Source organism: Pholcus phalangioides, unplaced genomic scaffold (assembly GCF_987345545.1).
Source record: "Pholcus phalangioides strain wild (caught in Gottingen) unplaced genomic scaffold, Ppha-v1.0 ptg000004l_1, whole genome shotgun sequence".
NCBI lineage: Eukaryota > Metazoa > Arthropoda > Arachnida > Araneae > Pholcidae > Pholcus > Pholcus phalangioides.
In genome coordinates this window covers 11,117,313-11,142,302 of record NW_028301597.1, presented here as the reverse complement: position 1 = coordinate 11,142,302, position 24,990 = coordinate 11,117,313, and the positions used below count along the sequence as shown (strand labels likewise).

Below are 24,990 nucleotides of genomic sequence, written 5' to 3'. Positions count from 1 at the left end.
TTAGAGCATCAAGGAAAAAATAGGGGGGGGGCACCACAATTATCAATTTCTTTTTATGCGCAATTTTTTTCCAGCATCAGGCATCCGCAAAACATCCTAGAATTTTCGATTGATTGTGCAGTTGAAGACCTTCATTAAAAAGATATCACAAATGCAGAAAACTATGATATTGCAAACTAGAGATAACGTTAATGCTGACTTTTTGGAATGAGATTTGGTGCAATTTCCATACAGTGAGCTTGGGCCTTAACAGCAGCATAGGACTCTTGGGCAAACTGATTTTTCTGAGCACCCCCCCACCCCACCCCACAAGTGCCATCTTAATGCATGGATCTACCCGGACACGGCCCGGGGCAAAATTCGCTAGTCCACTTCCATTCCGCGATTATATGATTTTTTTCGTATTTTTTTCCACACAGCCAATCACATTGCTTCGTTGCTTCAGCCTCTACGATAATTCACGTAACTCTACAATATCTTCTTTTCGTATTGGATCGCCGAACAGCAGCGCAAACAAGGTAGATAATATATCTACCGTTGTTTTACGAGACATTTCAAAAATGTGCAATCGCTATTTTCAATGCAATATAAACGATTTTATTGTTCAGTTGATTTGATTTAACAAATCACACACACACAACAAATTTATACATTGTGAGCGCGCAAACTGAAATATTCAAATAGCTAAAGCCTAAAGGTGGATCGCGAAAATCTTTGCAAATTTAAGTAAAATATTTCTTCAATTTATCAATGCATTTTTCGATAGCAAATCGATTAAAAATAAACCGAAAAATTATAGTATAAAATTTATATATATCATTTACGTTAATAGTCGTGTAAAGAGCTATAAAATATTCAAAAATCGGAATTTCGAAATAAAAAATACTAAAAGATAACTACATTTTTGTAGAGAACATTATTGACCTTAATTTTTTCTACATGCTTTTTTGTTATAATATATTTAATTGATTTATTATATACTTGTATTTTAAGAGTGGGCAAAATATATTGTAAAATATATTGCATCAACAAAGAAAACATTAAAAATTAAAAATATGATGAAAAATTTCAATGTCTTGGACAAAAAGTGTGCGGGTGCTTGCCACTAGTCTCATTTCTTATTAGTCAAAAATTTCATTATATTTTTAATTTTTAATGTTTTTCTATAATTTTTATCATTTTAAATGTTTTTATAATTTTCAATTTTCAGTGTATTTTTGATCATTTTCAATGATTTTACCAATTTTAGCGTTTCTTCATAATTTTTTAATGTTTTCTTTTATTCCTTTTTTTTAAAGTGTACTAACTATTTTACTGAATAAATCCACTGTAATACTTGTGTAGTTAATGATTTCTCTTCCACTATATTGATGATACGCCTTTTTTTTTTACCTTATTTTTATCTGTCCTAAGCGACAATTTTGGATGATAAACCCATCGAATGGTTAAGATCGTGTCGTAACATAGGACTTCAAAATTCTTGAAGTTAAGGGTGAACACCCAAATGTTGCTGACTTAATCGTCTTTTTCAATAGTCTTGTACGGGGGAATTAAATTTTTTACCAGGCGCATATACGTTTCAAGTGAATTTAAAGTGATAAAATTTGTCTTAATCAAAGTATAATCCCCAGCATTAACGGTCATATGGGTGAGAATCACTGTGTATTTAATGATATGGGTGCTTCGTAATTGATATGGCGTTCGAGATAGGAGTTATCAAGCCTCGATGTCATTTAGCTGATAGCTGAGACTCGTAAAATTCATGAAAAAAAATTCTCGAATTCTGTCCCTTGGGGGGACATAGTGTATATTCGTTATATGTCTTTTTTTCTTTTTCTTCTGTATTCTTTTTCGTGTGTTATTGTCCAGTATTTGTATGATGTGTATTTGTTTGCTCACAATAAAAAAAAAAACCATACAGAGATAATAAACATTAGAGAAATTGCAGAAAGAAACCTCGACGCAAATTTGTTTTTATCAAAAATGCAAGTTTTATCTAAAAATAATTCTTTGAAACATCGCGAATGATGAGATCCAAGGATAAGTTTGAGTTTTACAACGAGTAAAATAATCGAATCCGTGTTTTAGTAACTCAAAACGATTAAAGTTTTCTGTTTGAATTGGTAAAGATGATACAGAAAAGTTATAAATAAGTGTTTTTTTATCAAAAAAATTGGTAATTTGAAAAAATCAGGTAAAAATGTATGGAAGTAAATTAATGCATTAAAAAATGTCACGTGAAAGAGCTGAATTAAATCTCATCATATTGAACATCATTCGAAAATTGTGTGAATCCAAATCCATTTGAAAAATTTAGTTTAGAAAATGGAAGTTAATTTGGATTTAAATATAAAAGTGGAAAATATATTATGGAGTAGAGAAAAAAAACAAGCCAGAGTATGAGTTAAAAGAAGTTGAATGAATCGATGATCTGAGTAAAATCCCTTTGATTTCGCGGCAATATAAAAGTTAAAAATGGCAGTATGGATGCAAATGATTGCAATATCAAAGCTGGATGGACAAAACAAATGCAAAAATATATGAGCACAAATACATGGCTAATCATCATATGCGAATCACATCGAAACCTATATAATTTCAAAGATGACAGAAAAATGAATTCATAACCACCCTATGAAGATAAATTAAAACGAAATATTCATCTTGATTTGTTTGAAAATAACGCATGCAACTGACGTAGTTACTCCGTATTCGAAAAAACTTTAAACTTTAACAAAGTGTATTTTACAATATTAGATAAATATATGGCAATTTTTAACTTTAGTATTGCTGCTCTTGTTTGGCAGTCGGAGAACAAACCAGTTAATTGATTCGTTTTAAAGCGTAACGGTTAGGTGAGGCCTTGTGTGTGTGTTTTGTTTATGTTGTGTTTTTTTTTAATATTTTGTTTATTTTATTTATTTCCTTAATTATAATGTACATCACTGTGAAATCTATGAAAAACTAGAAAAACGAGATTTAACCCCTTCCGTTGAATATATGAAAAAATGAAAATAATCTAAGAAGAATAATTCATGTATAAAAATAATTTTATTTCGTTAAATCTTGTAATTTTGTGTGAAAGTAAATGTAAAATTTGTCTTGCTTCAATGTTTAAAGCCTTGTTTCTTTTGCACTTTTCATCATAAGATAAGAATTTTGTCTTATTTATGTTGTGTTTGTATGTGTTTTTCTTTGCTTATTTTATATTTTTTTATTTGACATTAATAATTCTGTCTTGCTAATGTGGTGTTTTTTTTTAAATACATTTTGTTTATTTTATTTATTTCCTTAATTATAATGTAATTTGTTTAATCTTCGGTGCCTCTAGATGGTAAACATGTTTCTCATAAATTCACTTTTTTCTGCATGTATAAAAAGAACAAATTCAATTTGATTTGAAGTGGAATGTGTCAAAATTAGTAAAAGATAGTAAACTGAATGAGAGGAAAACCACTGAGAATTCATTCATCTTAAGAAATCGAGTATAACCGAATTAAAGATTGAAAACCAAAAACTTTTTTGGGAAAGCATTCACTGAGAACTTTTACGAAAGGAATAATGAATGAAAGATTCCTACACTAAATAATTTAGAGAGAAATAATGCTCGGTTAATAATATAGTCATTCTAAGTTATGATATGACATGCGATTTAGAAACAGTAAAAAAGACTCATATTGGTAGTTGACTTTCATATTGAATTTTTTTTCAATCGTTTTTATCACTTTTAGTGTTTTTTTATCCCTTTTCTTAGAGTATAATTATTTTATTCGATAGATACACTTGCTTCTGAGAACATTGGTGCGAGAAAGAATAAAAGTTACAATGTCATGAAGGATGTCCACTCTTTAGTTGACACACATCATATCAGAAACAGCAGTTTATTTTTTAGCCTTTATCATTGTCATCAGTAATCGAAACCTCTCCTCTCGTCTTGTAAGAAAATGTTCGTTTCGGTGAATGGTAGCAATTGACTGTGTGCAATTTAGATGTTTTTGCATATGTATGGTATGGAACAGTGATATCTAAGGAATAATACTGCAAGAATATTTTTATGGGCATCTTTTTCTCAGCCACCTCTTTGGGCATTTTGCCTGTTGTGGCGTTGTATTTGTATTTGAATATAATCAGCAAAATCTTTCTTCAAATCAGGAAAAATTGAATGTTTATAGTGTGGTGATGAAAATCTCTATGAAGTTTCCGCTGAAGAATACAGTAATGTTATATTGAAATCGTTGCATGCAGCGAGAGTGCTTGGTGAAAAATATATTTAAATTTAGTAACAATATATATATATATATATATTCAAACAACCATCTCATAGTTAATTATTTTGATCTGTTTTAGTTGTTAACACATCTATTTATGTTAGCATTTTATTTATTTTTCATAGTATTATTATTTTATTTTTTCATTTATTTTTAATTATTCAAAATTTTAATATTAGTTTTATTCGTTCCTTTGATATATATATATATATTTTAATTCTTTATTTCATTTACTCATCGTAATTATTTTATCTATTTGATTTTTATTATCTTTGTGTTACCATTTTATTTTCATTGTTAGTTTTTCTTCAATCCTTTATTTTTTTATCGTAACCATTTCATCTGTTTAATTTTTTCATTACTTTTGTTATTTATATCAGCGTATTATTTTTAATTGTTCGAAATTATTTATTTCTGCAATTATTTCTTATTTTTATTGGTTTGGAGACTTATTTCGATTAATTTTTTTATATAAAACGTCATTTTTATTTTACTTTTATAAAATTTGTTTTAAATCGTTTTTATTTTAATATTCTCAATTTTTCTATAATATTTCTTCTTTTAAAACGATTCAGCGTTAACGGCAATACGGTAGATCGACAGCAAATTCGAAGAAAATTGTATGGTGAGAAGCAAGTGGGAAAAAAAAGTTATAACGATTGACGACGCACAAACTAATTACTAAGACAAGTCTGAGATAAATAGAAGTTTGAGTTGTAAATAAATTTGATTCTTAAATTTTGATTTTTCTTTGCCAAAGATTAAAGATTAAAGATTAATAAAAGATTACTTTGATTTTTCTTTTTTAAATACACTGTTTTAGGGTACGTTTGAAATTAAGATATAATAAATTTGGAAAAAAAATAAACTACTAAAATTTTCGGATCCTTTCTTTGTACGGATGCCTTCATAGATCACGTATTTGGCAAAAGAATTCTCTTAAAACAAGGAAAACTAGAACAGAAAACATCTAAAATCTATGAACGCTATCAACTAGAGGGATAGGTAAGATAACATAAATATATCAGCGAATAACAGTGATAACAGGGGCGTAAAGACATGCTTTAAAGTTGTAACATGACGTCATCAAAGCACACATCATTGGGGGAAGGAAAGAGACGGGAGGTGTCGAGACAAGGTGAGAATCCTGGAAAAAACCGGAAATTAGGACAAAAGCCCCCTCTTAGATGGTGGCAACACTCTTGAGTGAAACGTCCCGTTTTTTTCGAAATATGGTCTCTCGATACTCGATGAGTCTAGAAGCTTGTCAAAAATATTTACAGCGTCCGTAGTTCTCAATGATCTGTAGTTCCCAATTATCAATAGAAATAAGTCAACACAGAAGTCAAAAACAATAGCGATAAGACACTGGAAGTCGGGCCTTGACCGGAAACGTGAAAACTGGAAGTCAAAACTCAAGGTTCTATAGAGATAAACATTGGAACCTTCTTAATAAAGACAACGGATGTCGGAATTCTGGGTTTTGTAGAGATAAACACCGGAATTTTAAGCAATAAGGCAGCAGCAAATGGAGATAAGACAACGGAATTAATTTAATAAATAACAGATGTCACTTAATAAACACAGGAAGTCGCTTAATAAACACCGTAAGTCGTTTAATAAACATCAGAGGTCACTTAATGACCGAATGCCGGCATTCTGTAGAGATAAGACACTGGAAGTCATTTAATAAACAACAGATGTCACTTAATAAACACCGGATGTCGGCATTCTGTAGAGATAAACAACGGAGGTCACTTAATAAACACCAGAAGATAAGACACCTCGTACTATATCTCACCACCAGAAGTCTTAATAGAGATAAGACACCTCGTACTATATCTCACCACCAGAAGTCTTAATAGAGATAAGACACCTCGTACTATATCTCACCACCAGAAGTCTTAATAGAGAAAAGACACCTCGTACTATATCTCACCACCAGAAGTCATTTAATAAACAAAAGATGTCACTTAATAAACACCGGAAGTGCGATAAGACACCTCCTACTGCACCACTTCCGGTGGAAGTGTGACGTGACTTCCGGTGGTGGGGCGGAGGAAGTGCGACGTCACTTCCGGTTCCATACTGGGGCGCATACTACTAGGGGGCTCACAAAAATGCGGTCTAGTTGAAACTTTCTAGAATTTGCCAGGTAGGGCCTCAGAAAAATCACTTGGTCCGGGGGTGGGGGCAATGATGCTCTTGAGACAGCCCTGTCCCCTACCTAGTTAAAAATACCCGCCTACCAATTTGCATGTCGCAAATTGTAAACAGATATAATTGCTATGACGTCCTCGGGCTGTGTTCGGGTGAGACTCACACATTAAGAGTAAGCGAATTTCTATAAAATAAGGACGTGAACTTGAAAATGTGTGTGCACATCTTTGAGCAGACGAGAAAGTTTTCGACAATCGTCAACAACAAATTTCATTGCATAGACATGCATGTGCATAACAAACACATTATTGTGCTTGGAAGAAAAATCTTTTGAAAATCAGGTTCTTCTCATTCACTAGATGTAAACTTATTTCTGATACCCAACATCATAACACAGGAATTCACAACAAATCTCACACAACAACGCTACACGTGAATATGAATTTTGCATTGCTTCTATTGTTTTCAGGATATTTCGATGGAATTTTTCCCATTTCATGAAAATGGTTTTATATTCATTATTACTCATTCACATCAGCGAATTAGCATAATTTTAGGGGCGAGTGAATGAATGTGCTCCATGGGCGGAGATACGGGGGGGGGGGGGGGGCTTCAAAGGTGGAGTCGATTAATTTGATTCCGCGGAACGCAAAAAAAGCTCTTGCGGAACAACCGTTGGAGAACCCTGCCCTATAGAATATGAGTATAAAAACGCCTAGTTTGATCTACCGTAGAAGAGTAAAAGAAATGCTTAACACAGATGTAAATTACAACTCGAAAATGTGTATCGGAAAGAAAAAGTACCCAGTGACTGATTAACCATAAATAAGGTACCTGTGAGCCTATTCTAAGATTCAGTGGTTGCTTTTGAAGACGGTATATGAAATCCTAACAAGCAGTCAATGGGAGAAAATATCTTAAAATGTTTTCATAAGATACTAAAAAAAACCCAAGGTCTGCCTTTTCAAAAAATATGAAATAAAAATTCTAAAAAACTTCCAAAGATGAAAAAATCCAGGAAATATTATCAAAAACTTTGTAAGCAGAAAAAAAAAGTGGGGAGAGACATTCACTCTGTCCATGCTTAGAAATATTCACATCATAATTCGGCCTTAGATTAATTAGGTACTTCTGAATTATAGTCGACGCCACTTATTACACTCACGGAAAATGGTCACATGAAAATCGCATTTGGGTATTGTTATCACTTTTGCAAGGAACGAAAAGTAATAATACCATAGCATGGAAAAAAGTTCGTTTTTGCTATCAGGACTTCGGATAATGCTGTCAAATTTTCTTCCGTCGAAAGTTTTTTTGCGTATTCTGAAGCTAAGGATTTAAGCAAACTTAATTTTTTTCCTGTAAGTAATCGTTATCAGGCTGCAAGACTATGTAGGAGACTAGAAGATTTTCTTCTCCCCCCCCCCGTTGACAAAATGTTTCGTACTTAATGTCGTTATCAGTCCAGAGTAATCGCTGTGATCCATATACCTGTGAAGCTGCTTTTGCAATGGCCTTCCTATAGTAAAGATAAATGTGTGACAAAAAAAAGCTTTCTTTCAGTTCTGGATCAGTTTCTTTCAGTTGACCAGATTCAAATTTTTTTTCTGAGATTTTCTCAAGCCATGTGCGAAACGTATTCTGTACATTAAAAAAAATATCGTAGTTTGTGATATACATTAGACAGTTCCATTCCAACGCCTCATAATTGCTGAATAATAAAAATGCCGAATTTTAGCGAAAAGGAAAAAAAAGGAGGGGGTTCTCCCCGTTTTAGAATATAATTTTGTTAGAAATGGAAGCGATTGAACATTTTGTATCCAATTACATGGAAAAGAAAAACAGTTGTCCCGCTTTCCACACTCCCGTTTGACCATACGGGATGTATGGTCATCGTACTTGCAAACGGAACTTTTTCGGATATAGTTATCATTCAATTATTGTTATCAGAAACCCGAATGCCGATGTGATCTCATTAAACAGCGTGGACTGTATAAAATTTTATTTTTTTATTTCTACATTAAATATCGAGTAAAATATACTTGTAGGGACCGGAAGGGGGCACCGAACCATTCAAGTGCTTACGGCCTTCAAATGTCTTAATCCGGCCCTGGAGGCGGTGCACTATAGACGCGTCTATATTCTTTCTTCTTTGTTTCTGCTACTGATGAAGGAACTTCATATAGTTCTGAAACGCGTATAGCCGTGTTCGTTTTGGAATTTTGGGTACATCCAAACGTCGATTATTTAATCGTATTATAGACGTACCCTTACGTCAGAAGAAAAATATGAACGAGATGAGTTGCGATGTCCTTAAAATCAATTGATTTGTTCTCGATCAATCACAATCGGTGATCGAGCAATATTGTTCCAGAAAACAGAACAATTTCAACTGACCGATGTAAAAAATTATATGTATATGGGGATAAGGGGTCGTTCAAGTATTACGTCAGCATCGATGGGGGTTTCCGATTTGCTGACTTTTGGTGACAAGGGGGGGGGGGGTTGGATGATGCTTACGTCATCAACCACCCTTAATGAAAATATGAAATATTTTTAATGGCATCTCATTCGGTGCGCCAAAATCGGAAAAACCTTTCGATAGTTAATTGATCACCTGAACTAACAATCTCCCTATTGATAAGTCCCATACAGAGACACTTCAGTGACCTCTAAATGTTTCACGGATTCTTCAAGTGCTGTGGAAATGTGTCCGGGCTGCTTAAGTGCTCTGAAACTGTGCTACGCATCACTCGTGATTCGTAATTATGCCACGAATCAATTAAGTGATCTGGGAATGTTCCGCGGATAACTTGAGTGATGTAGAACCGCACTGGGGGTCGCTTAAGTGCTCTAAAACTGTGCCACACGGCACTCAAGGGATCTCTAAATGTGCCACGGATCGTTTAAATGATTTGAAAATGTGCCACGGGCCACTAAAATGCTCTTGAATTGTGCCACGGCCACTTAAATGCTCTGGAATTGTGCCACGGGTCATTCAAGCGATTTGTAAATGTGCTGCTTAGTTCATTTTTACAAAATTAGGTTTGAGGGGGCAAACCACCTCAGATAACTTTCAGGGCCACATTTGGTCTTCGGGTTAAGGGTTTACCATACATGGCTTAAAGGGTGGGTCGCAATAAATTTCTTAAAAAGAGAAATTTTGAGCTCTTACCCTTCCAATAGCATTGAAATTAACAGAAATCAATTATAATAACATATAAAGGTATATTCTTAGGAAATTTTAATTAAAAAAATTTTTGCAATTTTTATATAATTAAAATTAAAAAATATTTTTCTTTCCTTTGGAGGGGGGAGGGAGGTGCACGAGCCCCCTATGCCCCTCTTACGTTTCTGATCCCACCAATATGCGTTAGGAGGCAGTGCTGACGAAGTTTTGCGGACAAGGGGGGAGGGGATCAGGGTTTTGCCAACGGGGGAGGAGAGGGTCAAAAATGGCCAAAAATTTGCTTAAGTAATACTCTAACAGCCCCTAATCGAGGCCGTAGGGAAGCGAACATAATTTAAATTATTCCACGCTTTTACAGGAAACAAGGTACGTTTACGTAATTTCGCTGAATGATCTTCCTGAAACATCGTGAATAATAAAATTTGTGATTATAAAAATATGCTGTATAAAATACTACAAAATTTTAATTAAAATTAACCCCTACTTGTGTTACGCGTGTAAACTTTATTCCTCCCAAGGGGGCCATTCAAGTAACGGCAGCAGATTTTGACATTTTTGACCCCTCCTCCTAACACCCTTGTCAGCAAAATTTCGTCAGCTCTACCTCCTAACGCATATTGGGATCGGAAACGTACGCAAAATATGAGGAGCACAAGCCCCCTATGCCCCTAGGCAATCAAAAATTTATTTTCGATGTAAAAAAATTAAAATGTCAGAAGGAAATACCTTTATATATTATTATAATCACAATTTCTATTAATTTCAATGCTATTTCTCTTGAAATAACGAAATTTAATTTCTCAAGAAATTCATTGTGACCCCCCTCCCCCTCCTAACCTTTTTGTGCGCTGTAAGAAGGTCGATCCTGCGTAAGCGTCTGATTGGATTACCCTTCGAGAACATACAAATGGAGTCTGACCACCACCGTCTGCCATTGCTGTAGTGAGCTTTGCTATCTATGCACGGGGAACATTTTTCACATGATTATGTAGACTATATGTTTGGTTTGCGCGTGTCGAGTTTAATAATTACTGGTTTATTAATTGAAGGAGTGGTATATAGATTGCCGTTGCTACTTGGTGCGAAGTACTGAGCATTGAGCTCTCGTCTTCATCATGGTTTTTCTAAACTCCAGATATCAGTCAATGGCAAGATGGTTGCTTAAAAACAACCATTAGAGTAATTTGAAGTAATTCCTTTCTAGCTATTGATTCGATTAATATAATTATTGCGAGTGTGTCTGTTCTTGTTTAGCCAATGATTACCAATTTTTTTCCGAGCGCAAGGTGGACCCGGACCACGCGTGATTAAGTGTGTTTCAGGGGAATAGTAGATAAACACAACAAACACACATTTGCTTCCTTTTTAATTTCTCACCTATGCACAAACTAGTTACGGACACGGCTTTCCATCACACAAGAAACTTATTTTCACGAGTACTACTTTCTTTGTCTATCTCGTAAATCATCGCAGCTTGTTTTTTCGTCCACATCATAAAGGAGCATATTACGTACAAAGGGATGGGGGGGGGGGGGGTGATCCGCCATCACGAAAAGTTTTACCATCAGCATAGGCGGTAAGGTGAAAGTAGACAATTCCCCCCACCCCAATCACCATGCACACCCTCGGTGAACCACATCCCCGCTTTCAAAGCGTTTATGTACAGAAGTCCAGCGAATACTCAAGGTCAACGCATGTCATGCGCTGAGTGGACACAAAACAGTTTAGCGGATCCACCGCTCTGTAAAGGCGCGTATACACTAGCGCGTATACACTAGCGCGCAGATCTTGCAACGCACGACCCCCTGCAGTGGTTCTAATCCGCTCGTGGGTACATAAACTTCCTTTGTGTTCCTTTCTTTCCTTTGTGTTGGTTGAAGAAACCGATTCCAGGTGGGTCCGGTGAAAACGGCTCAAGAATCGTTCGCAACACCGTACAAATTACTGAACGACCAATTGCGAATGCTTTCGTTCCATGATCCGCGCGCTAGTGTATACGCGCCTTAAGTGAGACAGAATATGGGGCCGGTGGTCTGAGAGGTTTACTAGACAAGAAGGGAGGAAAAGGAGGGAATAGAGGACTTATCAATAAGGCGGAGATGTTCGTTAAGATGTCCACAAACTAGGGTAAGGTTTTCTCGTTTTTGGGATTTGCAGAAAACTGCCATTAAGAATATTTCATATTTTTATTCAGGGCGGTTGATGACGTAAGCATCATTCAACATCCCCCCTCCGTCATCAAAAGCATAGGCTGAGACAGACTTGAAAGTCCGGAGGGGGGGGGGGGTGGACATGATGATGTCAGCTTATATATGTTAGATCAGTCGGTTGCACCTATGACGCATCCGTATCTCCGCCCATGACCACAAGTCAGCAAATCCGAAACCCCTTTCTCCACGTACCGATGCTGACGTAATAATTGAATGACCACCCCCAAGTACATTGTGGCAAATAATAATAAAAACACGAGGAAGCCGATGTTTTTTTTTTAAAGCAAGTAAAAAAAAATATCTTGAATGCTTGCCGGTGATTGGTCAGATGAAGGGGAAAATATTTTTTCCTGTACAGTGTTTTCCTCCTTGATGTCAAGTGATCATAAGCATAGGCGTACGCAAAATTTTCTCAAGGGGGGGGGGAATTTTCAATTTTTTTTCTTCTCGGAGGGGGGGGGTTTACGTTTTTCCCTGCAAAACAACACTATAATCTCGGCATGGGGGGGGGGGTTAGAACCCCAAAACCCCTTCTTTGCGTACGCCAATGATCATACGCATAATTATCAAAGATCGGTATGGGGCTCCCTCTTACGGAAAATCCGCTGAACGATCGTTGAGAACCGATCCGTATTTCTCGGATTCTTTATAAGCATTAGAAGGTGATAGGCCCTCACAGATAAACTATTGTTCCGGATAATTTTCCACATGACTTCGAGGTTGCAAAACAAGAAGCGGTTCGACGGACAAACACAGATTTATTTACAGAACAGCAATTTACACGTATTTACAAGCTAATCAGAGAGCTTACAACTTTCTCGTAAAGTTTAAACACAACTGACTGTTCATCGAATCTCTCTATTCGAGTCTCTTTGAGCCTGCCATCTTGTGAGCGCCACGGTATTTATAACCCCGGAGAAACTTCGAGAAAAAGAACATTCCACAAAATTCTATTCTACAGTTTCCTAGTCAACAGCGCCACCGTACGAAGGGGTTGAACCAATGTCTGGAGGGGTGGGACTTTCTAGAATGTAGCATCTCTTTCCGATAAACCGAAACCGGCATCAACCGATTTCGATATTTCTGAGAGCTATCGAACAAATCGCGCCATCTATCGCCTACAGATTGTAGCACTATATATATATATATAAATCTCTCTCATTAGAAGAAACACTTTCAAAATGAAAAAAAATCAAAACAAAAGAACTTACTTCTTCATCCTGAGATGTAGCTGCTGGTTCGGGTTCGTTTTCCTCCAGGCGTACTAAAAGTTTGTCCTAGAATCGATATGTAATAAAAAGAGTAAGTAAAGTACTGTATTTACTCGCGTATAGGACAAGGTTTTTATTCAATTTTCACTGTTTTAATGAGGCTTTTTAAATAAACGTCATAATTATCATCAGCATCACTTTGAGGGATGAGCTCCATAGAAATCAATGTTAAAATTGCAGATTTTACCGTAGAAATGCGGAAATTTAGTGTGGGTTTTCCGCCACATCAATAATTTTAATGAATTGAATTCCTGATTTTCAAAATATTGAGTTTGCTTAAAGATACAAAGCCTAGAAAATTAAATATAAAATAATTAATCGAACCTACTTTTCAGTTGGATAGTCATGTAATAACACTGATTTCAACTTGTCATTTATATCTTATCTCGCACGAAAATGAAAATTAATGTCTCCGTATTGTATTATAATATAAAATTGCATCTCAATCTATATAGTTTAGGATGTTTTGGAATTAATTATGGGCCCATAAAATACATTGAAGAAATCAGGAATTTTTTGAAGCAAAAACAGGCAGATCGATAACTTGAAATATCTAGCACCCATCAAAAAGAAAAAAAACCGATTCATTTCTACGTTTCTTTAATTTAAGTTTGTGTCTTTCATGAGTCGCGCAGGAAGTCGCCTTGTCTACGGTTCAGTATGTCCCTCAAAGAAAGAGGAAATATCACTTGATACAAAGACTCATAACCTGCCGTCCTATATGAGCGAGCGGAAATCCAAAAATATGTCACTAAAAGACAAAAAAAATCAATGAAAATTGTAATTACCCTTAAAAATAACTCCAAAACTTTTGATAATTTTGAATGATTGAGAATGATAATTCCGGATTTATTGAAAATTCAATATTGATGAAAAAAGTCAGAATAAAATAATTGAAAATTTGTTAATAAAATAATTGAAAATTGATAAATAAAACAATCTAAAACTAAGAGAGAAATAGTTCCAGAAATAAATAAAAATTTAGAATTTATAAAAGTCAGTTTTTTTTCAGAATTTCTGAAAGTTTTCAATACTTTTGCCCCACCCTTTACTGTTTGATTATATTCCTCTTTCACTAGGCGAGACACAGGGATCCCGATAGTAGCGGGGTGTTAGAAATATATTCGCCCGTTTTATGATATATATAAAGATATATGTATATAGTAGGGTAAAAATACAAGAGAAATGAAGATAAAAAATGAAGGGTAGTGAAAAAATATCTTTTGAATGGGAAGGCAGGCGTCGGGGAACAAGGATTGGCATTTTTAATGCATTTAAGCATAGCCACTCTTCAGAAACGCCTACACTTTTCGATCCATGCATGGGGTTCCCCCTGATGAAGACCCACTGCATAGAGGTTCTATTTCACTATCATAAAATTCAATTTTTTTTCCTTTTTCTTAAAATAATTCTTTTTGTATACATAAAGATATATATATAAATTCAGAAAAAGATGGGAAAAAGAGGTGATACTACATACCAATACAAACAATTGTCATCAAAGAGTGCATGATCTAACATGAAACGCAAACACGCAAGCGCATTTCGAAACAGCCGCCCCGCAAGCGTTAAAACGGCACTCCTATTGAAATGTATCGGGAGAAATAGAACACCATGCATGCAAATGTAACCTGGTGAAGAAGAAACCGTATGCAAATCTGCGTCACAATGAATAAAAGGCGCAGACACCAGCCCTGTGAAGTTATTCCATCGTGCAACCGTTCTAATAGTTGTAACGCACGGGATAATGGTGCAGCCATGGATTTCATTTACGGAGCTTGAACTACGAGACAGATACCCACGTTAATATTCCTTACGGAACCTCTAACGTAAAGGGTATCTGTTGGAAAAGTAGCAACACCTTCCCCAGCCCATCAAATCCATCCACCCTACCCGATCAAACATGAGAACACTTTTTCAAAGTACATGGGGGGGGGGGGGAATTAAAATATATATAGTAACCACAAAATAATATGAAAATTAAACATTTGTGGAAGCACAATGCACGTCGCAGTCCAGGTACATATGTATGAAAAGGGTGGGGGAAAACATCAGTTATATAACACTGGAAAACACAGAACAATGAAAAATAAACATCTGTGGTAAGCACAATGCAGGTCACAGTCCGAGAGAAAAAAAAACGGGGAACAACAGAAATGCAAATATGGTAAGAACAAGAAATATTCAAATCTTAAGCATCTGTGGTAAGCACAATGCACGTCACAGTGCGTTCAATTACATATGTATATGAGGAATAGAATATAAACATCAGTTAAATCACTATGGGAAACACAAAAAAATGTAAAAATTAAATATCTGTGGTAAGCACAATGCACGTCACAGTCCGAGAGAAGGAAAAAAATGTGAACACTTTTTTACAATTTCAGCGTAGTCATTAGATTTGGGGTGTCGATGCGGATCCCGTCATCGATCTAGTCACCATGGTGAAGACAGGGATGTCTTCACTACTCTCATCAGATTCAAAGACATCTTCATTTTTGCTGTGCAGTAATGACAGATTTTCCTCTAGAAAGTTGATAAGTTTAATGATGTCAGCCCAGTTTTTAGTTTTTATTACTTGACGTTTACCGACGTGGAAATTTTTTAGATTAATCGGGGGCTGATGGTAGGATGCAGTGCTAGGACACGACCAAATATAGTGAGGAAATGTTCCGATTTTCCCACAAGCACATAATTTATTTTTAGATATTTTAAATCTCTTTAGTAATACGGAACAGGGCCCACTATATAGAATTGTCCTTTCTCTAATCCGTGGTTGGTTGAAGATTTTGGTCTTATTTATGATTTGGAAGACCTTTCTGCCCCTTTGATCATCAATCCATCTAGACTGTCAAGTTTCTTTCGCTACACAAAGTATCTTGTAATTGGCGTGAGACCAGGGGGGAGAAACATCAGAGTTCATATTTTCTGATGAAATAGCTGTTTTAGCAAGTGCGTCTGTTAATTCATTCCCTTGATTACCCAACGCCCTGGTCCATGAGATGAAAGTGTTGGGCTTGTCAATTAGATTTACTCTGATTTGTCGTACAAGTTGGGTGGGAGAAAAATTATTTCTAAGCGCGAGAATACTAGAAAGACTGTCGGATATAATCTGTATAGGTTCGGTCTCATGCAGTATATGGAGAATAGCCTGATGAATAGCATACAATTCTGCCTGGAAAACAGAGTTGAAGTCTTGGAGCCTTTGTGACCATTCGTGTATGATGACGTTGTTGCGAAAGACGACAAAAGCCGAAGCAACTCCATTAGAGGTTTTCGAGCCATCCGTATATATTTTGATAGCAATTGGAATGTTTTTTTTCTTCAGTGATGAGCTGATTATCTTGAACATCTATGGCTGGATGATGAGGCCATGAGGTTATTTTTTCTTCGTATGCAGATGCTAGTAGACTGAAATCGCTACATATGATATTGTGTCTTAATAGGAGGAGTCGGCTTCTTTTCGATATAAATTCTATTTGAAAGTCTAAAGGTAAATTTCTAGTGAAAAGTCTAAAACGCATTAGTAGGCGTATTATTATATGCACTTGTTACAAAAAATAAGTATTGCCTTTGAGCGGTCAACATCTTGCGTTTCATTCTGCAGGTGGGGTTTGCAAAGCAAATACTCGATCCATAGGATAATTGGGGCATGATGATGGTTCCATTATAGATATTTCTGAATAGCCTGTTAATACCCCACTTGCTGCCCCCAATCCTATAGAAAGACTGGAGTGTTTTATGAGCTTTAAGCACTTGTTGGTCAATGTGGTAGACCCGGTTAAATTTTTCGCCAAAATTGATTCCCAGATATTTAAAGTTCCGTGTTCTTTTGATGTGTTGGTTATCATGTTGGATTTTCAGGCGTCCTTTCATTCTAAAAGGCCAGAAATATGCAATCTTGTTCGTTTGAAGTTGCAGGTGATTAATTTCAAGCCATTCTTCTATTTCTTTTAGATATCGGGAGGCAGTTTCATTGATGGATTTTGATGTGTTGCTTGATACTATAAGAATGATATCATCAGCATATGCTTGTAGGCATACATCGTCTGGCCATTGATGTTTGAGAAGGTCGTTAATAATAACATTCCAAAAAAAAGGACCACTGCAGGAGCCCTGAGGGCATCCCTGTTTCCGTGTCTTTGTTGCAGGCCCTCTATCTGTCATGATAGATATACTTCTTTTTTCTAAAATACTTAAAGTACTTTTAAGTAAATTATAAAGTATTGTTGAAATCGACGATAACCTATTATATACGAGCTCATGACGAAGGTTATGGAATGCTGACTTGATATCGAGAAGGATCACAGCAGAGAAATTACTCTTTTCTTTTTGTCGTTTCAATTCTTGCATCATGTTGTCTATTGCTTTTTCTGTCGATTTCCCCTTTCTAAATCCTAACTGTAGCGGGTGGAACCAATTCTGTTTATTCAAGAAATAATCCATTCCATTTATGAGTATACGTTCAAATATTTTCCCAACATTCGATAATAATGTTATGGGTCTGTAAGAGTCAAGGTCTTCTGGCTTCCTCCCTTGTTTCAGGAATAATAATAGCATGCCATTTTTGAAATGTTCCGGAAAGGTTCCAATGTCCAGGCATTTATTGAACAAGATATAGAATAGAGAAGGGAACTTACAATGAAGTTTTTTGATTGTTCTGTTACAAATTCCATCCATACCTGATGTCTTTCTATTGTTAAACTTGTTAATGATTCTTGTTATCTCCATGTGTGTGATAGTCTTATCTCTCGTGTGCAGTGGAATGTCACGAGATTGGAGATCGGTGTTCTGGATCGGATCTGGATAAATAAGATTTAATTGACGTCCAGCTGCTTGCACAATATCTATTTTTTGGTTATCTTGCAAATGAAGAAGGAGCTGCGGCGGGAAATATTTGTTGTTCGTCGTTGTTTTAAAGCAATTCCCGTAAGGTTCTTTTATTCGGCTGCAATATTCATACCATTGTTTTTTCTTAGTGCTTCTAATTAGTTTCTTGAAAATAGCACGCTTTTCTTAAATTCTAGTATATATCCTGGTCTGTCATCTTCTTTTACGTAATTTATTTTTCTTTCCATTGCACGAAGTTTGCGCTTTTCTTTAGTCAAATGTTCATTCCACCATGATAATTTGGAAATAGTTTTGGGAACTTTTAAAGTGAAAGTATTACTGCATGCAGTCGTTAAAAGATCCAAGATTTTCTCTACTAAGGTTAGTGATCCTTGATGATTATATGTATCTTGATGTTTCAGCTCGTTCAATAAATTGTTCAGAAGTTCTCGCAGAGGTTTTTGCAAAGCAACCTTAATTTTCTCTCTGTTACGTGATATCGGGGGTAAGACGAAACACAAATGCTCTCAGAAATGCTGATTCGAATGTACTTGTGTTGGCCCAAGGTGTCTTTGTCACTTATTTCCCACGAAGTAGAAGCCGAGAGCGTTGGAGAATTGCAGAAGGAAAGATCAGGCCATCCTTTAGACTTTCCGTGCACATACGTTGGAGTTTGTAGATCTTGATTGAGTAGATGAGATGATTCTTTTGCAGAAATTGTAAAATTGTTCTTCCTCTGGAATCTTCATCTCTGCAGCCCCATAACGAGTGATGACCATTCAGATCCGATCCAATCAATATAGGTATGCTTTTGTTGCTCTTTATTGTTCTTTCAATTTCATCAATTGTAGAAGATAAGTTTTCGTACGGAGAAGAGTATGCCGAAATGATAATGAGGTAACTGTTATTCAGACATACTCTAATAGCTGTGGTGGAAGTTGTATTGCATACTGTGGCTGGATGAATGTTGGAATTTGTACATACTATTGCAGCTTTATTGTTGGTGGATGACCAACTATTCCAGTGCGGTGGAAGACCGTGTAGTTGTCCGTTTTTTTGGTGCACGGCTCTTGCAGCATTATGAAATCAATTCCTTCTTTTCCGGCCATTGTTACGAACGATTCGGTTGTGTCCTGTGCACGGTCAGCGTTATACTGTAAAAGTTTGATGGGCCCCTTAAGATTTTGCTGAGACACAGTTTTAGTGTGCAGTAGATAAATTTTAGCTTGAAATTGTTTTTTATTCAGGATTAATTTTAATTCAGTGAAATTGCGTTTTTGGACACACTGATTTCGATGATGCGTGCCCTTTTTTTTCTAAAATTTATATCTTATGTCGCTGGTTATTTCTAAGTGAAATTTAAGTTTGAAGTTATTTGTCACCTCCGAACTTATAATTTTCGCTGCTAATGGATCTGTGCAAGTCAGTACGAGTTGATTTCTATTTACATCTGTTTTAATAATGTATTCATGCAGGTTACTGTATGTCAGTTGTTCTTCCAAATCATGTACGACTCTATTGATGTCACCATTATCTACTATGTTGAAAGTAAGTTAGTCGAGTTCTGTTTATGTCCATATTGCGAAAATTTGTAGTGCGATTCCATCCTGCTCGCTGCTTGGCCAAACTTGCATTTTGTTGGCGATTATACAATACACTACCAGATCCCAACCTGAAAATTTGCGGGTGATTATTCACAGGGTTTGAGTTATTCTGATGGTATGTAGAGAAATTCTTAGGTTGTGAGATGAGTCGAGGATTCTTTTCCTTGAAAATCTTTTCATTATGGGTCCAACGTTGTGGGTGACCAGAAATATTCTTCTCCGGACAAATGACATATATTGTTTGTCTCAAAAAGTGATTGTTGAGAATAAATTTTCTTATTTTGAGACAATCCTGAATGGTATAGCAGTCAATTTCCGTTCCATTTTTAATATGTCTAATGGCATGGATATTGTTTTCAAATTTCTTTATTACAATTGGACCGGTGGTATCAAATTGTTTCGAGTTGGATTTTTTATTTCTGTATAACAATACTGTATGTATTCGTTGTTTTAGATTCTTTTGGTTCCTCCTTATAAGTGACTTTTTGGAAGGCCGAGGTATTACAATCTAACTCGTCTATCATGACATATGAAGATGCACTACTTCTACTTTACCGCACACCAACTCCGGTTATATATCACCATACTGCAATTTTCAACCAGAGGAGTTGGGTGAAGGCTCCATCCATCGGTGGTCTCCCCAGGTTCGGTAGGTAAAGAACTTGCTTCTAATGTTCTATGCCCGGATTCGGGCCCATGGACCTTGATGGTAACCTTCGTAGTGGCAGGCGAACATCTTACCACGGCGCCACTCAGGCAATGAAGATGCACTGTCATCTTCGTTTTCATTATGTGAGGTTAACGAAGTGATTTTTTGTGTTAAAGGAGAAGAAATTCTTGGACATGGAACTTGTATCACCTTTTTTCCTAGTTGCCAAAGTTGTGTCGCTAGATGTAGAATTTTTTTTCTGGAGTATTTGTTTTCTTCTCAACATTGTCCGAAGTCTGAGTAGAAGCATCTTTTAAATCATTATGGGAGCCAAGAGCCCATAAATTGACAATTTCCAACGATTTTCCCGCTTTTTTTCCGCATTTGTGTTGGAATTCCACATTTAAACGTCTTGCCTTCGCCTGTGGAATGTCTTATGATTTGTATGATCACCTGGAAGATGTCATAGATGTTGAGGACATTATTCTTGTAACGCTCTTGGCAATGATTTCCATCCAGTTTTGTTCAGAGTACTTATATGATATGGATTCTGTTTAGTTCTTGCCCTGTGGGTATTCAGGAACTTTTCAGGACTTTTAAGGTCACGAGTGATGGTGCCGTTCTCTGGACCCTGTTTGTCAGATTCAACTCGTGGATTTGAATTTTCCGTTGAGTTATCAATATCATCTTCGCCTCCCAGCTTATTTCCCATCATTAATGTATTTATCATTATTGTTTCCAAATGGTGAGATCATGTAGAATTTGGATGAAATGACATTAGTAGAAGTAAAAACAAATGTCTGAGATCCTAATAACAATATGGAATTCTGTTTCTCTGACTCAGTTGTCTGTGCTTCTATTTCCGCTTGCAAAGGTACGTGGTTAGAGACCGATGCCGGGGACGATGACTGTGCATTAGTACCTCCTTCATTACTGAGCTTATATGCATCAGTTAATTCTACATGATGTCTTTTCTCTTCCATTGATAGCTCTGTGATAATGTCCATGATTAAGTTGTTGATTTCTCCATTGTTGTTTGGAGTACAATGGTGATCATTCGAAAGTCCAACAATACCAGAGAATATATCTGATACAAGAAATCTTGGAGAGTCCAAAAGGTGATCATCAACATTTTCATCAGTTTGAGCTTTCACCCCAGAAATTTCATCTTGTACCTTCAGTTCAGGGTGTATAATAGAGTCGGTATTGAAATTTTGACCATCAGCAAGAGGGTCCTTTTGCTCAGATGTTGTCTCTGTTTTAAGAGAGCCTTCTCTTGTCTCGGTTTCAAATATGGACGACGTAGGTGACATCATTTCAATATGGGAACTATTGGAACACTCCGTCGATCGTGTATGAAGATATTCCGTCATTGAGTCTTGTATTACCTGTTGTTGCAGGTAGGATCTAAGATAATACCTTGATTTCCTCCCCGTTTTTGTTGTAATTACAATCCAAGTCCAATGAGACATCGAATTCTGTGCGGTTTTTCATAACTTTTTTGAAGATGGGTTAAATAATAAAAATAGTTTCAAAAATATACGAAGAACACTTTTTTTTTAGAAATTTTTCAAATTTTGCCAATTTATGAAATGTAAAATTGGATGTCAAACATTTTAGCTATACATACATATAAGTTAGTATGCAAATTTTTTGCTTTTCTTCACAACCAATATATAAATTGTTATATTCAACCTTGGAATTTGCGAAATTGACAAAAATTACTGAGCTGCAAATGCCACAGAAAATTATAGTGTATCAAAGTAATGTACAAATTAATTAAAGACCGTTACAAAACGAACAAATGAAATCGAGCCAATAGTTTTCAGGATAGTAATGTCGGTGGCAACAATTTTGTACTTTAGCTAGGGCAGATCATTGATATAACCACAAATACAAATTTTCCAAAATATTGTATGGCAGACAATAATACCAGGGTTTTTTCTTTTTTGGAAGGTGGGGGGGGGGGGAGACACAGGCACATTCACAGTTACTATGTTGACAGTTATTTTTCAATTATGTTTAAATGAAATCCGGAGGTGTATTTATTCATTTGCGATGAAAGTTTGAAGAAACTCACCCAATGTTTTTTCTCTTTCCAATCTCTTTCTTTCAACTCAGACCCAACGGTGACCGTTAAAACTTTACCACGGTGACAGCCTCACTGTGGAACAGCAATAACTTTTGAATTTGTTGACAGTATCCTTCAAACAAACACCAGAATACTCCTCACACATTCCTACGTACATTACGATGACGACTCTAGATGGCGCTCTCCCATTTACGGAGCTGCAAACGAAAGTACCACAGAGGCAGCACGAATGTACGGTGAGCGTTTTCCCCAGAAGCAGTTGCTCAGTCCGAGAATATTTGCACGCATCGGCAGTTGTGCGAAACGGGATCCTTTCTTGCTTCTCGGTCTAATGCAGGTCGTAAAAGGACTGCCAGAACAGCAGGTGCGGGAGACGAGATTTTGGAGATAGTGGCAGATCAGCCAACTACAAGCACACGAGCTATGGGTCGTAGCCTTGGTGTGCCACAATCCACGACATGGTGGATGCTGAAGGGTGAGAGGTTGCACCCATATCATTTTCAATGAGTCCAAGCATTGAATGAAGATGATTGTGCTCATCGCGTAGACTTCGCCCGCTGGCTCCTACATCAGAGTGCAGCACCATCGTCCACGGAGGACTCGGATTCCAACAGTTAAGATTATGAACCTCCAATGACAAGAGCCCGCTCACGAATGATGGCAGCGGCGGCAACCAGTTAAACAGAAGGGAGAGAAAGCGATATTATTCATCTGAATACTGGATCAAAGTGATTAAGAACTAGGAAGTGGTTCTACCCCTAGTGAAGAAACATGAGACTAGGAAGTGATTATTACCCTCGCCAAATTTCTTGGACTAGGAGGTGACTCTTTCCCCAGCTCAATTTCTAGACTGGGAGGTGATTCTTTCCCTAGCGCAATGTTCATTCTGAATAAATCTTCATCTCCTATTTATTTTCTATGCACTGTACTTGTTACTACCACTTTGTTCGATTTCGTACGACTTTCATTTTGTATTGTTTTGTTGTATACTGTTTTCCACATGATATATTCTACACTGTCTAGCACATGATATTCTCTATATGTTACATAATGTGCATTGTATATTTTGTATTTTGATGTATCACTTGATCACGTGAAATATTTTCTGCTTCTCTATTCCCCTACTGCAAGTTCTTTCGACTGTGGCCGTCACTGGGGATTCGATCTATCTTCACGTGCTCGTCAGCGAAATAGATGAGTGGGAACGAGAATGCTCTCCGATAGACCATCAGATGGGAACTTCCCGCTCCTTCACGGGCAGCCAGGTGAAAGCTGGACTGTCGCTTCACTAGTGGCTGAGACGTGTTAAAATATTTTCCTCAGCTCAGATTTTGGACCGAGTTTTTTTTTTCTCTCTCCCCACCTGCAAGTTTAATTCTTTGTAACCGTCACACTGGGGATTCAGCTTAAACTTCATGGGCTCCTCAGCGAGTAGCTGAGTGGGAGCGTGAGATGCTCTCCAATAGTCCATCGGATGGGAGTCGCCCTCTCCTTGGCAGACGGCTAGGAGAGTTGCTCCCTGGCAAACGGCCTAGCGGGAGCTGAATGGTCGTTTCCCTGATGGCGGAGAAGAGCTTCTATTGTATCCCCAGATTGGTGGTTCTTGTGAATCACTAGCGATGCGTGGCCAGTCTGCGCCCGCCTATGTTTCTTCTGTCTTCTGCCCTCGGGGGTGAGGGCCTTGGTATTTTGTTAAGTTTAATAGATGGCCCTCCGTGTTTCATTTCCGGGTGGTCTGCGCCGGTGGTAAAAGGTGGAGTCGACTGATCTAATGTATAAATGTATATATGAATTGACATCATCATCCTCATCGTGCCCCCCCCCCCAGCAATAACGGCCGTGCCTTCCCCAGGCTTCCAAGTCTATCTCCGCCTATGGCCTGGGGGACACGTCCTTTAACAGGCTTGGCTGAGTGTGAGTCTTTTCTTGTCCGTGGGGTCTGTTCCGGCATGGATCACTGATGGGTGCAAACTGAGGGGAGCCGATAGGTTTACCTCTGGGATTCCTTGGGGGATTGGCTGCTTTCCAGCGCACTCCCTATAAGTTAGAGGTTCCATAGGAATAGTAACGTGGGAGTGTGTCTGGTTTTTTAGGTTCAGGTAAAAATCTTACAACTACTGCAAAAGTAGGTTGAAGAACGGGTCATCGCTGAAATCAAATAGACTCGAAACAAAAAACCGGGACACTCTACTTCAAAAAAGGATGTAAGGTTAGTGAAAAATATATGTAAATATCGTGGCCTGTACAGAGAAATGATTCACATACTTTGAGCAACACCAATCTTTTTTGACTTCCGGCGTCCCTGCTCGGACCCCCGAAAGTTGAAATGGCCTGCGTCCATTCAAGGGAGTCTATACAATCCACGAATCAGAAAGCATATTTCAGGGAACATTTTGCCATTTATCGACCCCAGTTGTACGTATTTTTCTTGCCCTGCGCCAACGTTTTTTTGTTGGGTAATTTTCGTTTTTTGGATAGTTCGTTTCTTTCTTTTTTTTTTTGTAGTTTGATTTCATATTACGTTCCCTCCACTTCATCGATTCTGTAATAGTAAATTATGTCTGACCTGCGACAATGCTCACGCGATTTTCTCATGGAATTCATGGAGCTGTATAGGAGTTTTCCTTGCTTGTGGCATGTAAAAAGTAAAGATTATGCGGACAGAAATAAAAAAAACCTTAGCATATGATGAATTGGTAAAAATACAAAGAAATAG

The 24,990-nt window shown here is 36.9% G+C and overlaps 1 protein-coding gene across 1 annotated transcript in view; it reads right to left on the bottom strand.

Moving 5' to 3' along the window:
• The window catches only part of LOC149086532 (uncharacterized), a 59,470-nt gene that overhangs the window by 5,574 nt on the left and 28,906 nt on the right, over positions 1–24,990 (bottom strand). Inside the window, exon 2 of the mRNA XM_089256000.1 lies at positions 13,040–13,105. Within this exon, the coding sequence (XP_089112126.1) occupies positions 13,040–13,105 (66 nt within the window). The remainder of the gene's footprint in view (positions 1–13,039; positions 13,106–24,990) is intronic.